This window comes from Gracilinanus agilis, chromosome 3 (genome assembly GCF_016433145.1).
Source record: "Gracilinanus agilis isolate LMUSP501 chromosome 3, AgileGrace, whole genome shotgun sequence".
NCBI lineage: Eukaryota > Metazoa > Chordata > Mammalia > Didelphimorphia > Didelphidae > Gracilinanus > Gracilinanus agilis.
This window is the reverse complement of record NC_058132.1, coordinates 186,279,319-186,305,536: the sequence shown is the minus strand read 5'-3', so window position 1 is coordinate 186,305,536 and position 26,218 is coordinate 186,279,319. Positions and strand designations below refer to the sequence as shown.

Sequence of the window (26,218 nt, the reverse complement as noted above, 5' to 3'; positions counted from 1 at the left end):
TATTATATATATATATATACACACACACTGTGACATAACATTTACTTCGAAGTCATTCTTTTAGGGAATTACTAGCCTTTGGTACCTTGTTACTACATTGTGTCCTGGTTTTTATGAACTTGACAGAAATAACTTTCACCATAGATTGCTGGGAAACCTATGCTGCTACTAACAGGCCTGGAGAGACCTTTTGAGGCAACAGAGTCTAATCTGGTGGGCTTAGTCTCCAATTTGGCAGAGCTGAAATTCTCTTCCTTTCAGATACATTACAAGCATATAACAATGTGAAAGTCCACCTGGAAATTGTACTCATTGATGTATTAAACTGTTGAAATAGAAGCCTTACCAGAATGATTTCATATATGTCACATAAAGTAATCATTGCAATTGTCTAGGGAATGATTTTGATATAGTTAAGATGTTGAAAAAAAATCATTTATATCAGTTGTCAGTTAATAAAGTAATTGATTATTGATTATTGCTATGGAAATTGCTGCCAACCTGAAAAGCATCCTGATGGATGTAAATAACTTATTTTATTACAATCCCATAGGGAAAATGCTTTCAACTGGAAATTAAGGATTTTGACCTATTTCACCCTTAGGATAGTTCTAGGTTCATTAAATATTGGCTTGTTTTAAAATTAAAGGTCTTTAATATACTAGAAAAATTGATATTTAGGAAGAATCAATATCTGCACTAGTACATATGTGGCTTGCCTAGTATGTATCATGCCCATATGAAATATTTTCTCAAGATGAGATAATGCTTTATTGAACTATATTAAACATTCTCAGAACTAACTTTTATTTCAGTCAAATTGCAGTATACTGAATTTAGTTTCATGGAATATTGCTGCATATATACTCGATTTCAATAATATGATGAATTAAACTACTTGAATTCAATAGAAATAATTTAAATTAAGGGTCAGACTAGGGTGGAGGTAAAGGAAGGATCTGTCTGAAATAATGCACTTTCTCTGAATAGGTCAAATTATCTCACAGGGGGACATTTTGAGATTTTCCTCTCCTTCCCTACCCACATATAGATTTTAAGTAAATTAGATCCCTGTTCCACTAATTGTAAACTTATATAAGTTGCTTCCCAGTTTTTGGTTCTCAGTTTCTTTTTCTTTCTTTCTTTCTTTCTTTCTTTCTTTCTTTCTTTCTTTCTTTCTTTCTTTCTTTCATTTTTTAAATAAATGGTGGCAATGAAAGGTGGTGGTAGGAGCAGTAGGACTAGATTATCTCTAAGCACTTTTCTATCTCTAACATTCTGTGATCAAATGAAGCCTATTTCCCAGGCATAGGATCAAAACATTTTGCCTCAGATTATCTAAATGAATGATTGTTTTGTGATTTTTTGTGTTATGTCAATAATAGTCATAGGCTTGTAAGAATTGAATTTTTACAGTATTTTAGATTTAAAATTGAGGAGGTCTTGGAATAAGATATCCTACCAAAAATGAATATTTGAGATTTTCTATCATTCATTTTTAGACCTTTCAGTCAGGTAGTAAAATGAAGGCCCATTAAAGATAAAAACTGACATTAGACTCTGACAAGAGATGATATCTTAGAAGTATAAAAAGCTGAACACCACATTTTGTTTAGGTACAACAGCTAATTTCTCAATCACATTTTTTATTTAGCAATAAAATAATCTAGCAGTACAGTACACAAATAAGATACAGAAAGGAAAGGCAAAAAGGAAGCGTAGCAAGACTGCATACAGTATTTCAGGAAAAAATGGCCATGCAATACAATCTTTAACTTTTTCCTTTGGCTAGATATTTATATTATTCATTTAAAAGAAAAAATTATCTTTATTTTTCTTAGATGATTTTCAATGTATTTTGAGGGGTTATTACATCTGGTTTCTCAATATCTCATTCATCTGCATTGAATTTTATTTCCTTCAATATGAGGAGGGTTTGGGAGATACCATAGGTCCCTGGCTAGTATTTTCAAGAAAAGCAAAAAACAGGGGCCAAAAGTGTCCAATAGTAAAAAGTCTTGTTTACTTGGTTATGAATTTGTGAATTCTAACTATATTTCAAATACTAAGAATAAACAGATAAACACTGGCCTTGCACTCCATTCATAATGACAACAATGATGGTAGTACTCCCAATCAACAGAAATTATACACAGGTAGTACTATATACATATATAGATGACACACTTTTGATTTTAAAATTCCTTTTTTATTTACTTACAGATGACATGCTATGAGGAAATCTGAACATGCTGGGCAAATATCATTTAGCTCCTTGGCTTTAAGCATTATCGCTCTAGTCCCTCAAACAATAGAGTTGAAAAGGGTATTTTCTAAATAATAATTATTAAGCACATTAAAATGCTCCATTTCAGATAAAACAGGCAATGTTTCAAAAAATGTGTCTTTTGAAAGATTCTATTTGATCAGGAAACAATTACACAAATTCATATGTATTTACTTATTTTACCTATGCTTGGAATTATGGATGGCATATATACATAATGAATGTACAGTGACCTCATTTAAAGACATGGGGATGATAGAAACTTTTAACTAAATGATTCCCATTCAACATCCATTTCTTCTCTTGATAAGGATGAAGGTCAATTCTTCATCTGTTTTAGATAATTCAGCATGATCACAGAACTTTTTTTTTTGGTGGTCGAGGGCCTGGTCATCCAGTGAAGAACCATAATCCACATGAAAAATTAGTTTAAGTTTACTATATTGGAGAATAAGACTTGAGCCTTAGTTAGGAATGTTCGCAGCATCGTGGAACTCTTTCTTTCTTGATCAATTTCTTAAAATAGGATTCTTCATCAGAGGCTGAAAAGAGGAGGACTGTACTGAAGTATGACTTTCTATTACTGGGTCGTTTTTAGGAAAAGAAATATATATATAGATTTTAATGTCCCATGCAAATATTATGGTTAGAAGTTACATATGTCACATTGCCACAAACACAATTGCTGTTGGTTGATTTGCCTCCTTGAAAGATAATCTTGAAATCAATGACATGACATATTACATCTCTAACTGGTGATGTAACACAGAGGGGACTGCAACACATTGAACCTGGACAAATGTCACTAAAGCATTTTCCTATTTCATCTCAAGATCAGGTTAGGAAATAGGTTGACCTTACTGAAAAACACTAGGTTACCTAAATATGCTTCCGTCTCATTTAAGGTAGATTGTTTCCACAAATGATTAAAATATATAACTTGTCTAATGAGACAGGTGAAAAGTACAGTAAGCTGAGATGCAAAACTTTAAAACCAGCTAGGTAAAGGTCACCCTTTGCTGGTCTGCTTTGACAAGCATTCACTCTAAAGGGCATGTTTGATTTCAGAAAGGAAAAATGTAAGATAGTCTATTATTTAAAAGGTAATTTCATAAGGCTCCCTTTGAGGAAAAGAGCTTTGAAATCTAGAGAGTTCTCATTTTATGATGTGACATAATGAAGCAGCTGCATTTTGCTCAATTCTCAGGTGCAAGTCAATGATAATGGTGTGAGTAGGGTCTGGTTAATGAGAAAAATAACCAGTGGAGAAAACAAAACCTATTTTTAGCATTAAAAATAAATATGAAACTAAGCAAATCAGCTTCAAGAAATGCTCACCTAAAACACTTATAAAAATATCCAGATTTGGTTCTCTGGTATTATAATCAGACAATGCAAATTCTTATAGATGAGTAAACTGCCTGAACATAATAATTTTGAGCACTAGAAACTGTTATTACATTGATGTTTTAGAAGCACTGCCGAAATGACTTGCTACTGAAGATACTGATTTTTTGTTATTGACTTTTCAGTTGTTTAATCTTTTTGGAATCTATGCATTTTATAGATTTTCATCTGGAGTTTTACTGCATCCATTTTGATTTTTCAATATTATTACAAAGAATGATGGTAGAACAAAAGACAATACAAATAAAAAGGAAATGAGTTGACTCAAACTTGGGAAAAAATAGATTCTGAATGAAGTGAATATTACAAGTAAAGCAAACCATTAAGGTGCAGTTCTGACCCTCCCAAATACCCGATCTGGAGGATTGTTAGTTTCCCAACAGAAAGAAAGAATAAGCACATAGACAAAACTTACCATGATTGTGGTTACAACAACTGTCCTATTTTCAACAGCTGCAGTGTCATTTCCAAGTGTAGGCATGTCTTGAATTAGAACCAGTTTATCCATGTCATTCCAATAACCAACCTGTAAAATATATTGCAAACATTTTTAGAGTATAATTTAAAGGAATAAATCATATAGTCCCAAAAAGGTGATTTTTTTTAAACAGGGGAAGCTAAATTTTACTTATAAATAAGCCACTTTATAACTTTGGTACCTTGGGATATGAAACAAGGCCAAATGAATGCTATGTCAATCAGTGATCTACCTGAACCAATTTAATGTCTCTCTGTCAGGCACTGTGTTAGATGCTGGATATATTACCACCACCACCACCACCACCACCACCACCACCACCACTACTACTACTACTACTACTACTACTACTACTACTACTACTACTACATGAAATAATTGGTTTACTTTCATTCAAGGAAAGATATCTGTGATATGCTTACATGCAATATGAATTGAGGGTAACCTACTAGGGAGGATGAAGGGATCAGGAAATGTCTCAAGAAGGAAGTGGTTTAGCTAAATTTTAAAGGAAGCTAAAGGTTCTGAGGGGAAAGGATGAGGAGTGCATTCCAGTCGTGGATGATAATTTGTGTAAAAGAACAGGGTTAGGAGATGGATTGTTTGATTTTAAGAATAGCAAGAAGGTTGGTTTCACTGGACAGTAGTATGTGAAAGGGTGTAAAGAGTATAACAATTATGGAAAGCAGACTGGCCACAGGTTATGTGGGTCTTTAATGCCAAAGAGTGGAATTTATATTAGACCCTATAGATAATAAGGAGACACATTGCTTATTCAGCAAGATAGCAACAAAATCAGACCTACACTATGGTAATATTACTTTAACCTCTATATGGGAGATATATTGGAGAGGGTTTCATCCAGAAATTATCAGTAAACTGGTAAAAAATTTTGGAGAAAGGAAAAATGACATTTTAATTGAAATGTTTTTCCATTAAGTAAAAGTTCATTCATACAAATTTTCAAATTAAAGACATTTTAATTAAAGACAATAGGATATTACAAAAACAGTAAAAAGAGAACAATTGAATATGTGTATATCATATCCTGAGAGCCAAAGACACTGTGAATATGATTTGTAGGAATGAATATGTTTGGCAATATTTTCATTGAAGTGTCAAATTCTCCTTGAATATTTCCTTTGAGAAATGAAATAAGTCCAAATTTTTAATAAATAATTGACATTTTAAAGACTTTTGTGAAGTATTTACAATCACTGTCATGCAAAACTTACCTGAAAATATCTATTGGGCTAATATTTTACTGGTTTAGTATGTGAATATATATTCATATACATGCATATATATACATATATATGATATTTTTTGTATATCAGGTATGCTACAGAGGAGATTTTCCCCAAGTACTGGTTGTACTAAATAGTCTTTGAGGCATCTTCCAATTCTGAGTCTGAATAAATATGATTTATGAGTTCTATTTCATCCCCTTTTTAGCTTTCTATCTCTCTCTATCTTTTATCATAGACAGTAGAATTTCAAAATTAAGGAGAGATTTTGAAGGGCATCTAGTATAATCATCTACACATGAAGGAATCTCCTTTACAATATGCCTAGAGTTTTCACATACTCTCTATTTAAACCCTTTCACTATTGAGGAACTCACAATTGGTAAGGTAGCCCAAATATAAGAGAGGTTGTATAATTTACTGTAAAGAGCACAAGGTTTTAGAATCCAAAGACTTGGTTAGAATTATGTCTGTCATTCTCTGTGCGACTTTGTTCAAATCATATCAGCTCTCTGGACCTCAGTTCCTTCATCTGTAAAGAGCAGGGATTAGGCTAGATGACACCTAAAGTCTCCTCCAGATTTAATTCTATGCTCTTATGAATCTACATTGCACCAGCCTTAGTATACACTATTTAATTCAATTTTAAAAAATGTCCATTAAGAATCTATTATATATAAATAGCCTAGAGTAAAAAAGACCTCAACAGGCTACACTGAAGGGCTGGAATTAACAAAAAATCAGTTTAACTCAGTATCAACTGCCTATTATGTGTAAATAAGTAGGATAGGCATTGAAGATACAAAGAGAATAAATGAAATTCCCTGTCCTTACAGAATTTCCCTTGTATGCACTATATTCTATTAATGTATGCTAATAATGAAGTTAAACATTCATGTCACATTGTTGGTTTATATTAGAATTTTAGTTAAAATCCTGTTCTCTAACTTCAAAAGTTTACCTCTCAACCCTCCAAACTGGTTAAGCTATACTTTTGCCTTAAAAACAAACAAACAAAAACTAAGTATAGGTTTTTATTCTTTTTCCTTTAAGCTTTCCTCCCAATCAAATAACCCTTGCAATATTGAGTTAACTCTTACTCTTTCTTTTTTCTCAGCCTTGAACAACTTATCACTTGACAAATCCTATTACTTTTCACTTCTATAATTCTTCCATTCTCTCTTCTATTCCTTTCACAGTTCCATCACTCTAGACTACATCTTCACAAGGCTTTTGTCAAGATTACTGAGATAACGTACTGTTTCTTCTTGTGTTGTCTCCCTTCTCTTTAATCCGCCTTCTACAAAGATGGCAAAATATTCGTACTAATATACATCTGCAAATGTAATTTGTCTTATCAAATACTTTCAGTAACTCCCTATTGCCTATGGAGTAATGTACACACTCTTTAGTTAGTCCTTCATAATTTGGCTTTATTAGACTACTTCAGATTAATTTATGATCCATATAAATAACATACCCCACCTTTTAACTGAAAAAGATATGATATATGGCCTTGTCCTGCTGCATCCTATTGCCTCTACATTCATGGAGTCTCCCATGCCTGAAAGGTAGTATTTTAATTTGTGTGAAAATTATGAAGTTTTCTCTTCCTATAAGACTCATCTTAGATATTACTTCCTTCACAAAACTTTTCCTTATATAGTCAGATAAAAGTGATCTTTCTCTTCTTAAATTTTTATAGGTTGCTTTATCTTGCTCTCTTATCTGCTCCTATCCCATTCTATATCAGATCATACTTATTGGTGTATATGCCATGTATTCCTCATTCAACTGTAGGATCCTTGAAGAAAGTTTGCATAATTTTTCATTTGTATATTTCTAATATTTATTATAGTGTCTGGTTTATAATAGATACAATAGGTCCTTAATCTTCTGGATTGAATACTACTAGTTTGAACCCATCACTCTAGACTGTTGAAGTCTTTCTAAATTTGAACTCTGTCATCTAACATATTAGTCATTTCTTATTTGAGTTTAATAAACATGTATTCTTTGTCTTCATCTAAGTCATTGATTAAAATGTTGAGTCAGACAGAGGCAAAAGCTGAGATCAATGGAATGATGGAAGAAATCATGAGACCACTGATTTTTTTAGTTGGGTAGGATTTTAGATGTAAGATAATTACAAAGCCCAAGGAGATAATTATATAGATGAAGAACCTAAGGCCTAGAAAAATTGTGATTTTCCAAATTTATATGTCTATTAATTGGAGGAACTATGGACTAGAATCAATCTTCATATTTCTTATATCAATATCCTATGACATTCAATCTATCCCCAGATGTTCATTAATCCACAGACTTATACATTTTAACACAATTAAGCCACCTATGAGTCCTCCTTACAATCATGTTGATCATATTTCTCCATTCAGTTTTAAGGGGCTTTCTTCATGAAAGGATTTGATGAAATAAAGGGATATTATTTATTCAATTTCCCTCTATATCACTATATTGCCTACATTATTAATATCAGAAAATATAAATATTTGCTTGTTTCCAGTAACTCACTTAGTTCTTCCTCTAATATAAATAATATTAAAAATTAAATTAAATGTAAAAGTGGAAGAAAGCATATTGAAGTCCTTCTACATATTTTAGTCAAGTTCATAGACAAATGTTCTAAACCTCATTCTTGCTCCACGTAATTTTGTCATACACAAAATGTTAATTTCATGGTCCAGAGCCACTGTAAACAGATTCCTATCTAGTTAATTATAGCAACAATAATATTAACAAATTATTACACAGAATTTTTAGATCTTCAAAATGATTTATATTATCATACTTAATATTTTAATCACATTTGATCTCACTTATTCTACAAAATAAGTCTGAAGTATCAATTGTCTTTCAAAGATGAAGAATTAAAAAAAATTCCTTCAATAAATTCAAAATCCTTGCTTGGCACTTGAAGAATGAAGCAAAACTACTTTGGTTCTGTCTTCAGTAATCTTGGATAACTCAGTATATTATGTTAACATGAAAACTATCTAGACATTTTCTAAGTCTACAAATAACTAACTGTCTAAGGATGTCTGTTAGCCTTCCATGGACAAAGTAAATCTAAAAAGCAGATGATTCCTGGTATCCCTTTAGCAAAGCTAAACTAACTGCATTCCAACATATCACAGCAGCAAGAGGTAGAAAGAGAAACACCATTTAAAATCACCCTAGACAATATAAAATACTTAGGACTCCATCTATGAAAACATAGGAATTATATGAACATAACTACGAAACACTTTCCAAACAATTAAAACTAGATCTAAAGAATTGGAAAAACATTGAGTGCTCATGGGTAGGATGAGCTAACATAATAAAAATGACAATTCTACCCAAATTAATTTACTTATTTAGTGCCATACCTATCAAACTACCAAAAAACTTTTTTTACTAAATTAGAAAAAACAATAACAAAATTTATTTGGAAGAACAAAAGATCAAGAATATCAAGGGAAATAATGAAAAAAAAACGTGAAGGAAGGTGGCTTAGCAGTACCAGATATTAAGCTATATTATAAAGCAGCAGTCATCAAAACAATATGGTACTGGCTAAGAGGCAGAAGGGAGGATCAGTGGAATAGACTTGGGGTAAGTGACGTCAGCAAAACAGTGTATGATAAACCCAAAGAGCCTAACTTTTGGGACCAAAATCCACTATTTGACAAAAACTGCTGGGAAAACTGGAAAACATTATGGGAGAGATTAGGTTTAGATCAACACTTCACTCCCTACACCAAGATAAATTCAGAATGGGTGAAAGACTTGAATATAAAGAAGAAAAGTGTATGTAAATTAGGTGAACACAGAATAGTATACTTGTCAACACTTGGGTTGATGAGGACATGATTGGGGATGTAGACCTGAAAAGACCACACCAATGTAACTATCAATAATATGTAAATAAGTCTTGACTGACCACACATGTTAAAACTAGTGGAAATGCGAGTTAGCTGGGGGGGGGGGTAGTTGAGGGGGTGAAGGGTAAAGTAAAAATATGAATTATGTAACCATGGAAAATTTTTCTAAAAATAAAAAATTAAAAAAAAATAAACTAACTGCTGCTCCCATGCATTTGAATTTCTCATTTTTAAATGCTCCTTCTCCTCACACCCCAAATGGTTTGTTTTTATTTTGACACTTCCTGGACACTTAGAATTTGTATTCGTTTGCTTGATTCCCAGTGAAAGATCATTATTTAGATTGACTAGACATTTCTACTTTGCATCTTTCTTTTTATTTATCAACCCTGTCTCCTGAATAACCATTTTGGACAGCAATCTTGCCAGACTTTTGTCTTATACTCTTACCTCTAACCATCAGACTTTGTAATTCTGGCAAAAATATAAACTGGACATTCTTTGAAATCCATAGCTATAAGACACTTATTCCTGGCTGAAGTTTCAGGTGGAGTCAATTAAGCAAAGTGGAAATGTGGCCAATATATTGTCCAAGTGTCAAAAGGACAGTTTGTTCAGCTAGTCATTGAATGAAGAATAGTGCCTAAGGCTCTCAAGCTCATTATGTTCCTTTATATGATTTTGTGTACCTTTGTGCTATTGATAGGTTTCTTTGAATGAACCATAATTTAATATAAACTACTTAGTTTATACTAAATGGTATATATCTAGCACTGGAAGGAATCTTAGAGATCAACTATTTAATCCTCTCAATTGTATAGATCAGGGGTCGGCAACCTTTTTGGCCATGAGAGCCATAAACGCCACATTTTTAAAAATGTAATTTCATGAGAGCCGTACAGTGCTCACAGTGTGCGCTCCTGTAACAGCGCCTGAAAAAAAATTTGACTTTATGGCTCCTGCAGAAAGAGCCATATCTGGTCCTCAAAAGAGTCAGATATGGCTCGAGAGCCATACGTTGCCGACCCCTGGTATAGATGAATCTAAATGAAAGCTAAAAGAGTAGGTTGCTCTCTATATATTTTGAGAGGCAACATGGGTTAGAGGATAGAAAGTCAATGTCAGGAAGATTTGGATTCAATTCCTGCTTCTGATATGTACTGGCTATGTGAAAAAGGACATGTCCCAACCTCTCAGTGCACCAGGGAACTCTGTAAGACATTAAGTTACAAGAGTAGGTGCTGATCTACATTGTTATAGACAAAGAAATCTTATGATATAGTCACGTATTTTGCATGCATTTGGAATAGAAACAGTTTGATGTCTTGGACAGTTTTTTTTTCTTTTTGTATCATTAGTTACTAGAACAATGCCTGGTGCATAGTAGGAAATAAATGTTTGTATAATTGAAATATATTCCGAATGATTAGATATTGCACAATCACTCACACATCTTGATTCCTGCCCCACTGTGGAGGTTAGCTTTGATCCTTCTAGCTCTAAAATTCCACCCCAGAATAGTAGGATAATAATGGCTTCTAGTTAGAGACCTCTGCATGTATATCTGCACATTTTCTGACAGATATCTTGACTAATTATGGATAAACTGTTTAATGGCATAATTTGTCAATGAAAACAGTGACTACTTATACTGGTTTGACCTCAAATTGATAAGAGTCTTCAATCTCTGACTTTGGTACTCTTAACCTATATGCAAAGTTTACAAAGTAATACCCTCATTTTACAGATGAGGAGATTGAGCCTGAGGTAAGTGAAAGTGTCTGATACAGGATTCATAACCTACCTTTCCAATTTCAAGTCTATTTCTCTATTTATTATTTCCCATTATTTTTGTTCCCCTCTGAGTCTCTTTGGATGTAGATGTATCATTACAGATTTGGCATCAGTATTTGTTTTATACTTGTCCTCTGAGGAACAAATCATTAATTCCTACAAAACACTACTTACTGCTCATTTATTGATACTCCCTTCTGTTCTCCTATTGAATCTGTCATGAATCAATTGGCCCAGAAAGAGTGAATTATACTTTTTGAAAATGTGTTTCAAAATTTATAAATAATAGCTAGTTGCTTTACTAATCAGTGGAAGCTTTCCTACTTCACAACTGGCATCTGTTTCTTACAGTGTGGTTCTATTAATATCTTCCTGAGGAATATTTCATCCCATATTGAAGCTACCATAGTCTCAAAAAAAGTGGATGCCTATCTTTTATTCAATACTTCACTTGCTCTATCTTTAAAGTACTCTATTAGGTGGTCCCAAGTTCTCAGCTGTAAAGAGCTTCTCGTGACAGTTCAGTATTGAAAAAGTTTAGCATGGAGTGCATAGAGTGTCTGTGGTTATTAGTGTCCTGTGAGATTAAGAGAACAACCCTCCCCACTCTCTAACTCATCACAAAGGGGGAAAAATAAAATCTTTTATCACATGAGATAAAATCCAAAGGCAATTTCTCTGTATGGTCCTTCTAAGAGTAGTATAACATAATATAGTGGGACCTCAGAACAGGTTTCAGTGTCTACCACTCATTTTTCTTGTACTGATTGATGTGAATATGAAAACTTGCTTCTCTAATCAATGTATGAGTTACAGGTTTAGAATTAACATTTTGTTCTAATAGGTTTTGGAGTACTTCTTTTTCCATTAAGTTTCTAAAGTGTCACATAAGCAAAGAAGAACACTGAAAGAGTATACGTCATGTATAAAAATCTACACAAAAACCATAGTATAAAAAAGAAATAATAAAGAACTCATCTTTATATTATTATTTAATGTCTGCAAGGTGTTTTTCTTTCATTAATTAACCCAATAAGTTAAGTGTAGTATAAATTTTATAGAGATTTATTTTTGTTGTTGTTGCAGATATGTGATATCATCTGCATAGGTACCTCCTAGTGCAGAAACTACTCCACTTTTTCATAACTCCCTTATGATTTAGAGAATTTGAGAATTTTCTAAGGCATTGACTTGCCTAAGTTAAGTCAAGAAGCATTTATCAAGTCTCTACTATGTTCTATGTACTATGTGAAGCACTGGGAATACAAAGAAATTCAAAAAAACAGTTCTTGTTCTTAAAGAACTCCAGCTAATGGAGAAGAAAACATGCAAGCCTTTTTATGCAAACAGAATATACATAACCCAAATTGGAGAAAGTCTCAAAGGGAAGGCTCTAATAATAGTGTAAAGGTGAAAGGCTTCTTAAAGAAGGTGGAATTTAGCTGCGATTTGAAGGAAGTTAGGAAGCAAAGATGAAGAGAGATGGAATTCCAGGCATGGAGAAAATCAGTAAAAATTCAAAGAAATGGGGTGGTGGTGATGGTGGGGAGATGGAATATCTCTTACAAGGAAGCCAATTTTACTGGATTGCAGAGAACATGGAGGGCAGTAAAATATAGTAAGACTGGAAAGACTGGTCTAGGTTATGAAGGGCTTTAAGTATTAGCTGATTTCATGTTTTATCTTTGATCTTTGGAGGTAATAGAGAGTCACTGGAATTTTTGAAAAGGCAAGGTGACATGGTAAAACCTAACCATGATCAAGTAGCTATTTATTAGAAGCAGGACCAAACCTAGGGCTTTCTAACTCTAAAGTTGGCCTAGTGTATATTGCACTAGAGTGCTTTACCTACATATGTGTATATGTAGCTAGATGGTACAGTGGATAGAATGCTGGGCCTGGCATGAGGAAACACCCAAGTTCAAATTTGGCTTCAGATACATGCTAGCTGTATGACCCTGGGTAAGTCCTTTAACCTTTATTTGCCCCTGTTTTCTCCTTTGTAAAATGTGGATAATAATACCACTTACCTACAAAGGTTTTTGTGAAGATAAAATTAAATGATAATTTTAAAGAGCTTAAACACATATTTAGTATTATATAAATATTAGGGATGATGATGATAGTAGTAGGCAAAATGGTGGTACAGTGGACTGAGTAGTGGGTCTGAAGCCAAAAAGATCTATATTCAAATCCAACCCCAAACACTTCTTAGCTGTATGATATTGGCTACATCACTTAACCTTTGTTTATTTCAGTTCTCTTAGCTGTAAAATGAGAATAAAGATTGCACCTACTTCACAGGGTTATTGTAAAGATCAGCTGAGATAATTTTGGAAAGAAAATGCTTAGTATAGTGTCTAGTACATAATAGGTACTAAATAAATGCTTATTTCCTTTCCTTTCCCTTTCCTTTCATTGTGATGCTTATGGCTTATACCTGAATCATGAATGGGTATCAATTTAGTAGCTTGCTGACCTATACATGTCCATGTGAAAAATTAAAAAAATTTCACTTGTATTCAGTAATATTATGTATAATCAGATTTAATGCCATGTCTGTCTTTCAGAACCTCTTCTTTCTGTTTTTCCTCATAAGAAAACTTTCAGTCATTTCCTGACTAAGACTACTAGCCAGGTAATAGGACTCTGTGATAGTAGTTACATTCTGAGTTCAGGGTACCATTCAGACATTTTCTCATTGATGAAGTCCTTATTCTATTCAGATCATGATACAAAAGCAATAACTCTCCAGGAATGAGTTTTTTTGAAGAGCCATAGGATTAGTGCTCTTTTTCAAGCCCCCAAATGTTGGTAAGAACTGGATATTCTCCATTTAAAAATTCACTTGGGGGTTTGACATTTATCCTGTGGAAGCACATTTCTGAAGGGCAATTAAGTAAAACAAGAAAACAACACATCAGACACCCTCTTATTCTATGCAGCCAGGGTCTTGCAAGACATCACTGGAAATTGAGAGCCCTCTGTAATCATGTTTCCCTATTTTCTGATAGTAGGATTACTTGGTTATAGAGAAGCTTATATAACTGTGTTGGAGAACCATTAGAGAGTAGAAACATGGGTACCATTGCAAGAGAAGAAAGTAAACTTAAGATCTATACCAGCATTAATGGAGAGAGCTAGCAGCACATGTTACTTACCTTGTACTTCATCTTTAAAGGCTGCCTACCTCCATAAAACCTGAGATCATGAAAATGGGTGAGAAGTGACTTCAAATCCCTAAATTATTAAATGAAGGGGGACAACTGAATTATTTTTGGTCTCCCAGCAGAAGAGAATGCAGGCAGTTATGTATGCAAAAATAGCCAAGGATAAAGCTGCCAGGGTGAACTGGAAAGGCTCTTATACACTTCTCCTATATTTCTGGTGCTCTTGGAAATTTTTATTCCTTTCTCAATATCAAGTGTGTCCTCTGCAACTCTGTTTTGATTTACAATTGCCATCAGAAGTTGACTACTTTTTTAGGTCAACTCCAAATTTGAATCTTAAGCAGATCTTGGAATCAATTCATCTGTGTGTCCTCTGACACAGAGCCAAAGGGTGCTGTACCATTTCTGCTGGTGTTCTGAGTACTCAAGAAATTCAGCAGTTTTTAGAAGTTGGGGCTTCAGAAATACCTAGTTGGCTTAATTAGGCTCTCAATCAATTTCCATGGAAAAGAAAGTCAGACAAACTGATGGGTTGTCTCTAAGAGGTGCTTTCAAAGATAGCTTCCATGTCAGCAAGTTTTCAATTTATAAGAATGATTGTGCATCTCTCAGACATATTGCCCAGTCTCACCATAACTGCATTTTCCAAGGTAGCTCATTTTTAAAGCTTAATATTCCTGACAGAATGCCCAAGTTGGTAGTTGCTATAGAAATGCAGAGACAGATAGATCTACCCAATTTCATACTTCATATTTCTTTCAAGATATGTAGATTAATGCCATCTGATTGTAAAGATCTACTGTGCATCACTTTCCCAACTTGCTCTGTAAAATCCTTCTCTCAGTTCTCAGGTTCTGTTAAAATCACACTTCAATATTTCAGGAAATAATTCTTTTCAGGAAACCTATTTGACTTTGTTGCTACTTATTACCATCTTGCTCTTTCATCACTCATGTTCTTTTCTAGCTAGTACCATTTTGCTCTGTACTTGCTATAAAATTTTTGTAATTGTCTGTTCAATTCAGAATTCTACTGTTGACAGTATGACTATTTATTTGGGACTGAAAAGTCATATTGACCTTCTGTTCCTTCCTGTCCAAGGTACATGTTGTTTCAAGTTGCTTGGCTGATTTTTTTCTTTCCAGGGTCTGCTGCTTTCACTCTCTTTGCCTCATAAATTGCTTGTTATCTTTAAAAAAACTAAAATAAACTGGACATTTTATTTCTCACTATTGATGAACATGTCTTCTGATATTGCTGAGAAAGTCACTAGTTGAGAGTGATGGAAGAATTTTAACTTCTTAAATATAATCTCAGTTACATTTTTCCTGCCCATCTTTCCTACGTTCCTTCTGGCTGTGCTCTGTTTATTTTGTATTGTTGGACTAGTTTTCTGTCACATTAAATTAATATGACACAATATGACAACTTGGATATTCTATCTGGAATATTGAATGTTAAAAAATGAATTCCCTAAGGAAATGTAGTGATGGTACAATAAGACACTATGTCAAAAAACAATTATAGTACCTGTAGCAATTCATGTGGAAATGGAGGAATCTTGGGATTCTGCAAAACCCTTTCCGTGAATGCTTCCTTAGTGGAGGAATTTGGAGGATATTCCTTAATTTTTCTTTTTCACTTAGTGCTAAGCTTAGTGATTTCTAAATGGCAAAAAGAGTATGTGTTGTCAATGTCCTCTAAATTTTGGCAAACTAAAGCAAAGTCTGATGCACTCAGCTCTAGCTCTAGCTGGTGTGAAGTCATTCATGTTACGATGTCCTGGACTTCAGCCAACCAAACTTCGATGCAATAAATTGCCAGATCAGTCACTTTCCATGACTTTGATCCTTTGCTGCTGGAGGTTCAGCATGTTGTAAACATACTCTTTGGAACCAGAGGAGAACTTAGAGCTCAATCAATCCAACTTCATCATTTTAGAGTTGAAAAACTTTGGCCTAGAGGGATTACATAACATTATCCAAATCATAATTGTAAGAGCCATGATTCAAATTCCAATTTCTTTTAATAGCAATCCAGTGTCTTTTCCCTAGGTTAATAGCAAGGTGGAGATTGGAACTCTTGTTTCCTGACACTTAGTCAAGTATCTTTTTTGAAGTACTTAATAAATTAGATAGGAGTAGTTGGTTGGTACAGTAGATTGAGTACTTGTAAGGAGGCCCAGAGTTTATATGAGGCCTCAGGTACTTACTAGTTATATGACCCTAGGCAAATCATTTAATCCTGTTTGCCTAAATTTTCTCATTTACAAAATAAGCTGGAGAAGGAAATGGTAAACCACTCCAAAACTCTACCAAGATAACCCCACAATGAATCAGACATGACTAACTCACTAAAATATAACTACAAATAAATTAGATAGGGTGTTTGTGGCACCTCAAAGTATTAACCACATATAAAAAATTGAAAAAAATCCATACATCTTTAGCTTAGTCTGCAAGAGACACCATGTTGGCATCAAACTTACTCAGCTACTTTTCCCAATCACAAGCTAGTTTTGCTATGGCTTTCTATTTTGTCTGTCAGTGAATAATGTCCAAGTATTGCTGAGTTAGCAACTTCCTGGGATTACTTTTGGTTCTGTTTGCCTTTGTATAAGGTATCTTAAAGAAAGGTTTGAAATGCATACTCAATCTTCTTCAGTCTAATTGCCAATGAATGGTTCTGCTGACTTTATATAGTCATTTTTAATATTTTGCTTATCATTGTCTGATTAATTTTTAACAGGAATAAAAGAAAAAAATCAGGGGGTAATAAAGTTGATTGTGCATTTGGGACTGGTGTCATTAAGTAGGAATGATAAATAGGATTAAGTTTAACTACTGATTTAAACAGAAAAATCCCAACTAATTGAATAACTGAGTAGAAGACATCTATAATGTATAAACTATAGTAGTAGTAGTTGTAATAGTAAGAAAAACATTTATATAATCATATAGAAATCTCTAATCAGATCTACAGAATGGGTCTTAATCTTTCCTTTTGTAAAGGAGTTCTTTATCTCCTTTTGTAATCAACTTATCTGATTCATAAGCTTTCTTTTGAGATGATTATGCAAAATAACTCTAGCAGAGCACCATCACCCTGAGACTTCTCTCCGCCTTGGACCCTCTCAACAGAAATAGTACAGGAGACCTTGGCCCTCAGAAAACATAAGACCCCTGTTGCTGTAGTTAAGTTTCTCTTTTTTTCTCTAAAGATCTGTTATGTTTGGTGCTCAGGGTCTCGGACTCGGTTCAGTATGTCTGCAGACTGGTTGAAAATCAATATACCACTGGTTTTGTGTGATATGCTTACTATCATCTTTAAAGTCAATTTGCTTAGATACTTTGCTTCCAGACTTTTCAGGGGGCATAATGTGAACTCACGAGATTATTCCCTGTTCTTTGCTTTTTCCTGTGAAGTGTTGACATATTATACTAAAATAGGTTAATTACACAATGCCATGGAAACTCCTTAGGTTACAGAAAATTTCTCTTACATGAGCTTTCATCAGTCATGGAATCATGCATTAACCATTAGGAAACTGAAGTACCTTTTCTTCCATTCTCAAACTTTTCTACTATTACTACATTCAATTCTAGTAATACAGCATTCAAACTCAATTAGAAGGAGGCAACTAAATAGCACATAAGGACCTCTGCAGGCCACAAATTAACACTATGTTCTAGTTTTTACAATTTTTGTTATATATTTCCCAGTTACATTTGAATCTGCTTTGGGTTGAGCTAGGTAGTTATGTGGTAAAAAAATGTTCTCAAAATATCTCTTATAATGTTGTTCAAAGCCAGCAGATGAGAGCAATTTGATTTTGGTAAGCAAGTGTTTGAGAAACATGGACAGAGAAATAGTGTTTGAGTTAGAAAGACTTGGGTCCTAATCCCACCTCTATTTCCTATTATTTGTGCAACCTATGGAAAATCACCCAATCCTTTGGTATATCAGGAAATTCAGTAAGTATATAAGTTGCCAATAAGGTTGCTGATTTGCATTATTGGAGGAAATTTCTTCGCAGAAATTTTTTACCTTAATAAAATCACAGATCCAGTGAGGAAAAAAAAAGAGGAAATTTTTATCAAGTTTTTTTTTTATTTTCCTCAAATTATAAGATCCTTCAAGGATTGTGTTCCTTGAGGGCATGAACTGTTTTTCATTTTTTGTTCTTCATATCTCTAAGTCTGGCACAGTGTCAGGTACATAGTTATTACTTAATAAATGTTTGCAGAACTGAAATTGAATTCACATAGAACAAAATCTGCTTTTCTAACAATTAGATCCTTAATTCATTTGGAATCATGAAGATAATAATGTTGGTTGATCTTATACAAAACTTTGAACTTAAAAAAAGTTTGTTACAATAGTGCCTAATAAAGTCAGATGCATAAGAAAAATTACTATGTGTTAGTCACCATAGAGGACTGTTGAAATCACTGGTGACCGTGATGTAATATTGTAGTCAAAAGATTCCTAAACCACTTGTTATTACAAGTACCTGATCTACTTCTTTTCACCCTACTTATACCTTCCCAACTTCCACTCTTCCCCAACCATCGTGCCTATTCCTTTGCCCCTTTAATATCCTTTATGTTCAGAACACTCAAAACTGGACTGGCAAATGTGCAATCTAATTACTCAGAATGAAACATTTGCCAACCACTAATATATTTACAATCTGGGGAATGTGCACAACTTTTAGTTAAAATATGAATAATGCTACACACACACACACACACACACAAACACACATATATACATACACACGCACACACACATATATTTAGGGAAAATTGTTTGCAGTACATTTTCTTCCTGATACTAGTATTAGAATAGTTATTAATCAAATTACTAAGTTTTTGATTTTTTCAATTATATATAGTTATTTATAAGGCATGGCTTCACTAAAAGTGTGCCACCTAAACTATTTATAAGTTGCTACATATAAGAACCTGGGGAAAGGAATTCAACACACTTTATAATTACTTCACTGATATTTTTTCACATTACTACCCAACAATCTAGAACCATTTTAGTACATTTGAAATAGAGAGCATCATTAAGTTTTTATATTGACTTCATATTCATATATGTACAAGCATATAGGTGTACTTCTCATGCACATGATATACTTGTCTGCAAAGTTAAGGTCGTTTTACATAATTCTTTTCTACAAGATTTTCAAACACATCATTATCATTATTTTTAGAAGAAAGGCATAATTAAATTTCCATGGACAGTTTATATAATCTGGTTTATCCCACTCATACTGGCATATCTGTCAAAGCATTAAAAAAATCATAGTCTTTAAGTTGAGATGGGCCTTAGATGTCAAAAAACGCTAACCTTTATCCAGATCATCAATGTTACCTACATTTTGAAGTTCTTTACCAGCCTTTGTTGGGGAACTTGTTGAAGTAGCACATTCTAATTTGGGAACCTTTAATTTTTTAGGAAGTTTATACTATATTTTTAGAAAGTTATACTAAGTTTTAGTTGGAATCTGTTTGCCCTCCTTTAACTCCCACCTAGTTGTGCCTCACAGGGTTAAGTCCTAATTCGCAGGCTGCCTCTACACTAAAAACAATACAATTAACATCCAGTCTTATAAGTTCATTACTGTATGTTAGTCTCACAAAGAAAAGAGAAAGTTTGAAGAACAATTTTTTGATGGAATCTTTTTCATTGATTAGAAATATGCAATTTATAACAAAAAAGTACAAACTTCATTGTTCAAAGCACACCTTTCTGGGTCCTGTACTCTTCAGCTCAAATACATCCATTGTGTAATTGACTCTTCTTCCATAATGGTCAAATTGGACATTTCCTGTCAATCCTTGAATTCGAACCTGTGAGTCAGAGGGGAAAAAAAACAACAACCAAACAAGACGATATATGTATTCATTTGTCATAAAGTCATCACTGCTCAGTTTGAAATATTGATATTATTAAGTAAAACTGAACTGGTTCCTGGATATAATCTGAAACAGTAAAATGTGAATTATATGAACTAGCAGTTTTGTTATATTTATATGCATTTATAATATACATATATGTATTTATGTGAAGTTCAACACATTTAAACATCTTAAGGTTTCTTTTGTTCTTTCAGTTTTTGTTCCTTTTGTATTTATGTGATTCTTCTATATCACTATTCTCCTATATCCTCAGAAAAACACATTCTTACTTATAATTTATTGTATGATGTTAGCCATCTATCTAGCAAAGATCTGGACTAAATGACTCTTACATTCCTTTTGGGTCCTGTTATGACTGTCATCACTCACTTTAAAACTTAAAAAGAATCTAACCTCAGTCATTTCCTAGCTCTACAACTCTGGGCAAGTCACTTAACTCCCATTGCCTAGTCCTTACTCCTCTTTCTGCCATAGAACCAATACACAGTATGTAGTCTAAGAAGGAAGGAAAGGATTAAAAAAAATTAAAGTCCAATAATCAAAGAATCATTTAAATAGGTTTGTTTGAAATTTAACTTCTAAAACAACAATAGCATATTCAAGGTTATTTTACTTCAATTCATATTCTACTAAATTATCTTAATTAGCATATTTTTTCTGAAATTTTCATAACATTTTTGTAAAAAGGAGTAATGTGTATTAAATATGATTTTAAAATATGAGATGACTCAAGGTTATATTCTACTTCAGACCTAGTTAAGAATTACATTTTAATGTGTGAGATGTTCATTTCACTATTTTGGCATTCATTCTTATTTGGAAAATTCATAAAAAATGAACTCTTACTGAACTGTATTAAGTAGGAATTGACAATATGTTCATAAACCTTGATATATACCTTAATTTCTTCCTAGAACCAGATGGAGCAAAAACAGGAGTAAAATGTAGTTTACAAAATAGCAATTTACCTGTTTGAGTGTCCTCTCCATATCAATCCCCTGGCCCCATGGTGCAGCAGGATTGGCTAGGCAATCCCCAGCATTCCCTCTCCTTGAAATGTCAATTTTCTGTCGTCTAAGATTGCGAAAAGTTTCTGCCATCACAAGCACCCCATCATATGTCAGAGCAGATGTGTACTAACCAAAGGAAAATAATTATAACATTATTAAAAAAGCTATATGACACAAAAGATGGAAAGTTTTTGAAGACTTCAGTACATGGAGAATTATGTCCTCTAACTATCCAAAATTAAATTATATAACTGCCTAAAAACTGGTTTTGATTTTCCGTTATGTTATAGCTAAAATACATGTAATATTTTCTTTTCAAATACTATTATCTAAATCAGAAGACAATACCACTACTCTAAGAAAGAGAAATTGTTTCCTATGTTTTTCTATTAGGTTCTAAATGCTGTAAGTTTTACCTCTGGAAAAAAGAAACAGTCCTGGGAAAAGAAACAACTCTTCATAATCTGAACAATAGAATGAGAGATACTAAACTACTAAAGAAAGCATAGAAACATGACTGATTCAGAATTAGTCATTCTTTTAAAATTATCTTCCCTATTTCAAATATTTTGGGCATTAGGTAAAAAAGTACCCAGATTTTAAAGTAGATACTTATTTGAAGAAAACCTAGAATGAAGACTGGGAAAATTAAGTTGGAGAAAATTTTTATTAGAAAAAAGTTGTTACTGAAACTTTGGCAAGATTCTTATTCAATATCTTTATAAGAATGGATGAGATTATTTCAAGATTTCATTTAGTAACAGGAAGTCTGACTTGGAAAGAATAGATCTTGACACCATATTATGCCATTGAGATATCTAAGGTTAGTGAGTTTTTATATATCTATTGTGTTGCATCAGAAAGGTTAAGTCACTTTTCCAAGCTTATATGATAAACTAAGAATCAAAGTTCAAACCAACTGCTTTCCAGTGTTTTGATAAAATACTCAATCTTCTTTCCCTTATTCCTACCTAGGGGAAAGACTCAATAGACAGAAAGAAGGTAATGAAAAGCAAGTGCAAAAAAAAATCAGAGTTAAATTGAAAGTGGAAAAGAGCAAAGGAGGACTTTTGGTGGGAATGTAGTCTTTTTTTGATGAATGATTTTATCAGCAAAGTTCTCTGTAAGGAATTTCTATCAGTGAATATCTTTAACTTTTCTATAACTGATAATGTTAGAGAATGATCTGGGGATACTGAGAGGTTAATTGATTTGTTTAAGATGACAGCCAGTATTTGACAGAGATTGTGCTTGAATCCATGTATCCTGACCCCAAGGCCATCTCGCTATTCACATCTACACTGCCTCACAGGAACGGATTATAAACTTCTTATCCAAACCCAATAGGATGGTATAATTTTTAAAAAGCTGACCGGTACTGCCAAGATTTTACATTTATATTCCATTTAACTTGGGATATAGAAAATCAAACATAATTAAAGAAGTCCTTGGGACAATTTTTTAGTGAAAAAGGAAAGGAAGAAGGTAAAGATGGATTTCTTTTTGCTTTGATATATACAGATAAAGGATGGAATGTGAAATTCTATAGATGGAAGGAAACTTTGGGAAAATGACCATAACTCAATAACAATTTGTGATAATAACAATAAAAATAATAATTAATAATAATAATAATAAAACCACCCACTTTTACAATGTTTTAACGTTTCAAATCTCTTTCTTTACAACCACTCTGCAAAGTAAGAAGTAGAATTATTAGGATAGAGATTAAGTTGCGATTTAATCATTGTGAAAAATTGGCAGATGAGAAAACTACCTTTACTAATGCTAGTTGTCACCTTCTCTATAATTTATAGTATGAAAGAGTTGTCTATGATACTATGTGATCAAATTGCTTGATCAGGAGTGTATAGTCAGTATGTGTCAGAGCAAAATTTGAAATTGAGCCTTTCTGTTACAGGGCCAGCACTTTGTCCTATTCCACCTTTTTATACTATAAAAATATGGAAAATGAAGGTCAGAGAGGTTAAATAATGTGCTTTATAAGCACATATCTATTAAATATCCAAGTAGGATTGCAGTTCTCACAATTCCAAGTCCAGAGGTAACTATCACATCATTCAGCCACTCATTTTGAATAATTTTTTAATTTTTTCTATACAATATAACATAATATATAACAACACAATAGTACAGTGCAAATTCTTTTTTATAAATGTAAAATAATTATAATAAATATGCTTACCCAAGAAAAACAAACTCTTACATTAGCTGTCTTAAAGCCTATGCCCCATTTTCCCCTGCTCCCTCCCACTTCCCTGCTCCCCAAGAAGGCAGGTAATATGATATAGGTTTTACATATATTATCATATAATAAATATTTCCTTGTTAGCCATGTTGTGAAACAAGACACATTTTGCTTACACTGTCTTTCATTCCAAGAAAAAAATGAACTCAAAAGTACCTTCCAGCTTGAAAAATCTTATTATAAAAAGGAATGAACAAAACATAAGTACAATAATGAAATAACCTTCAAGAAATAGATTTGAGAAATTGCTTAAAAAGCCTCTGGGTACACCCTATAAAACAATTTTCAGATTAATTAAAAAACTTAGAAAGAAACACATGAGATAATGAAGAGTGAAACAGGTAGAAACAACAAAATATTATATATGGCTATAGATTTAATATTTGAAGAATAACTTCTAAGTATCAATCTCCAGAGAATGAACTGAGAAGTGGAAACATGAAAGACACAATCTATGTATCTGTTTGTCAGATGATGCCTTTTGTGGTGTGGGAAAGGGAGAGGAGGGCTGATATACCTGGAAACAAATTCTATGAATAAAAAAAGAAAAAAAAGTTAAAGCTCTCAGAAGGAATTGTAAAGGTCAAAATAAATTATAAGATTTGTTACTTATACTTGAATGGAAATGGCATTAATAACATATGAAAATATCCTTTTACTATAGCACAATGATGCTCTACTGATGTATGGAAGTGACTACTACTTTCTAAAGGCTGTTCTAGTGAAACATAAATTATATCAGATTCTGTCAAGTTGGAAAACTTTCAGATATGGCCCTTTTTAAAGCTGACTAAATATTTGTGTGTTTAAGAGGCAGCCTAAATTCAGAGGGGCTCATGACTAGGATTATGATAATTTTTTCATCCAGAGTCACTCTCTCTGTCTCTGTCTCTCTTTCTCTTTTTGTATCTCTATGTCTCTATCTCATTTTGGCTCTCTCTGTCTGTCTGTTTTACTCTGTCCTTGTCTGTCTCTTCTTTTTTCCTCCCCCTTCTTCTGATCCTTCCCCACTCTTCCTTCCCTCTCTGCATTTTTTCCTCTTCTCTGGATGGTGAAAAGGAAGGGATATGGAAGAAATTGTAGGTGTTATAAAAATAAAGATATCAATAAAATTTTACTTTTATTTTTTTTTAAACCTGCACTTTCCGTATTGGAGTATTGACTCCAAGGCAGAAGAGTGGTAAGGGTAGTAGGCAATTGGGATCAAGTGACTTGGCCAGGGTCACATAGCTTGGAAGGGTCTGAAGTCAGATTTTAACCTAGGACCTCCCATCTCTAGGCCTGGCTCTCAATTTACTGAGCTACCCAGCTGCCCCCAAAATTTTACTTTTAAAAAGACTATTTACTGTAAGTTATAGACAGAGAGGAAGACAGAGTCTTTTGGTGTAGGAAGTACCATTAATGAACATACAGATTTCTGAAGGAAAGATAGAAGTAGAAGGAGGGCAGATAGACCAAAATTTCAAAACACAGGATTAGACCTTGAAAGTTAGAAGAGACCTCATAGGTCATTAAGTTCAAATCCTTCATTTTAAAAATGAGGAAGTAGGAACTAGAGAGGTCACATCATTTGCCCACCATCATACATGACTTAAATAATAGAGTCAGAATTTGAAGATGGGTCTTTTGACCCCCAAGTCTGGCATTCTTTTACTGTATCATGATACCTCTCAAGGATTTATAGAAGAACTTCAATACAAAATGGAAAAGCCTCTTCCCCACAAAAATAAAACAGAATTACTATCAATGAGAATAAAAGGCTACACCTTATGGGCAAAAGGTAAGATAGCTAAAGCAAGAAATAGGATTAAATTTCAATAAATTACAGATAATAAATATATGTTAAGTGTGACAAGGTTGGAAGGTAAAGGAAAGTGTCATTTTCTTTTCACTTGGAGAAAGAAAATGGATAAAAGATTTATGACAAAAGACAAAAATATTCTATGTATTTTTTAAAAGCTTGTCTTTATTTTTTTAAGTGAACTTGAAAGAACAGGCAATGTAAATGGTATGGAATAGCCATCATACTATAGTAATCAAAGACATGGTGAAATGATTGCCAGAAATTCTGATCTTGTTTTGACTTCCATAAGAAAATGAATCTATACACACCTTGATGAAAAAGCAAATAAGCAAACAAACAAATCCAACCAGCCAAGACACTGAATAATAGGAAGTCTTTTAAGATAAATTTTCTCTCCTATAAGCAATAGAGTTGAATAATGGAAAGGAAGTTCTAGATTGTTTTCTCTCTCTCTTTCTCTCTCTCTCTCTCTCATATATAAAAGAACTTTAATTCTCCTCTATTTACCATTAATGCCATAGGATATAGAAAATCAAACATGAAGTGTCTTGAGGATATTTAAAAAGAAGGGGAGAAGGTAAACCAGTCAATTAATAAACCTATATATTTATAAATGTATATATATGTGTGTGTATATATGAATATATATATATATATATATCCTACTTTATGCTAAGAATTATATTAAGTCCCAGGGAAACCAAGAAAGGTAAAAGATAGTCCCTGGTTTCAAGAACCTCATGGTTTAATAGGGTAGACATACCGACAATTATATGCAAACATGATAGATATAGAATAAATTGGAGTTAATCCACAAAGGGAAGGAATTCGCATTAAAGGAGATAGAGGAAAGTTTTTTTAAAAAAGGTAGGATTTTAGTTAAGAATGAAGGAAGACAAGGAAGCCAGAAGGTAGAGATAAAGAGGGAGAGC

The 26,218-nt window shown here is 33.1% G+C and overlaps 1 protein-coding gene across 3 annotated transcripts in view; it reads right to left on the bottom strand.

Moving 5' to 3' along the window:
* Window positions 1–26,218, bottom strand: part of GRIA4 (glutamate ionotropic receptor AMPA type subunit 4) — a 442,432-nt gene that overhangs the window by 75,949 nt on the left and 340,265 nt on the right. For 2 of the 3 annotated variants that reach the window (XM_044666282.1, XM_044666281.1), the window contains exons 7-9: window positions 21,172–21,339; window positions 20,030–20,134; window positions 4,110–4,220 (exon numbers count right to left, since the gene is read on the bottom strand). In XM_044666282.1, the coding sequence (XP_044522217.1) occupies window positions 4,110–4,220; window positions 20,030–20,134; window positions 21,172–21,339 (384 nt within the window). Of the gene's footprint in view, window positions 1–2,796; window positions 2,830–4,109; window positions 4,221–20,029; window positions 20,135–21,171; window positions 21,340–26,218 lie in introns of those variants that run through there. The other variant, XM_044666283.1, reaches the window with a different exon arrangement.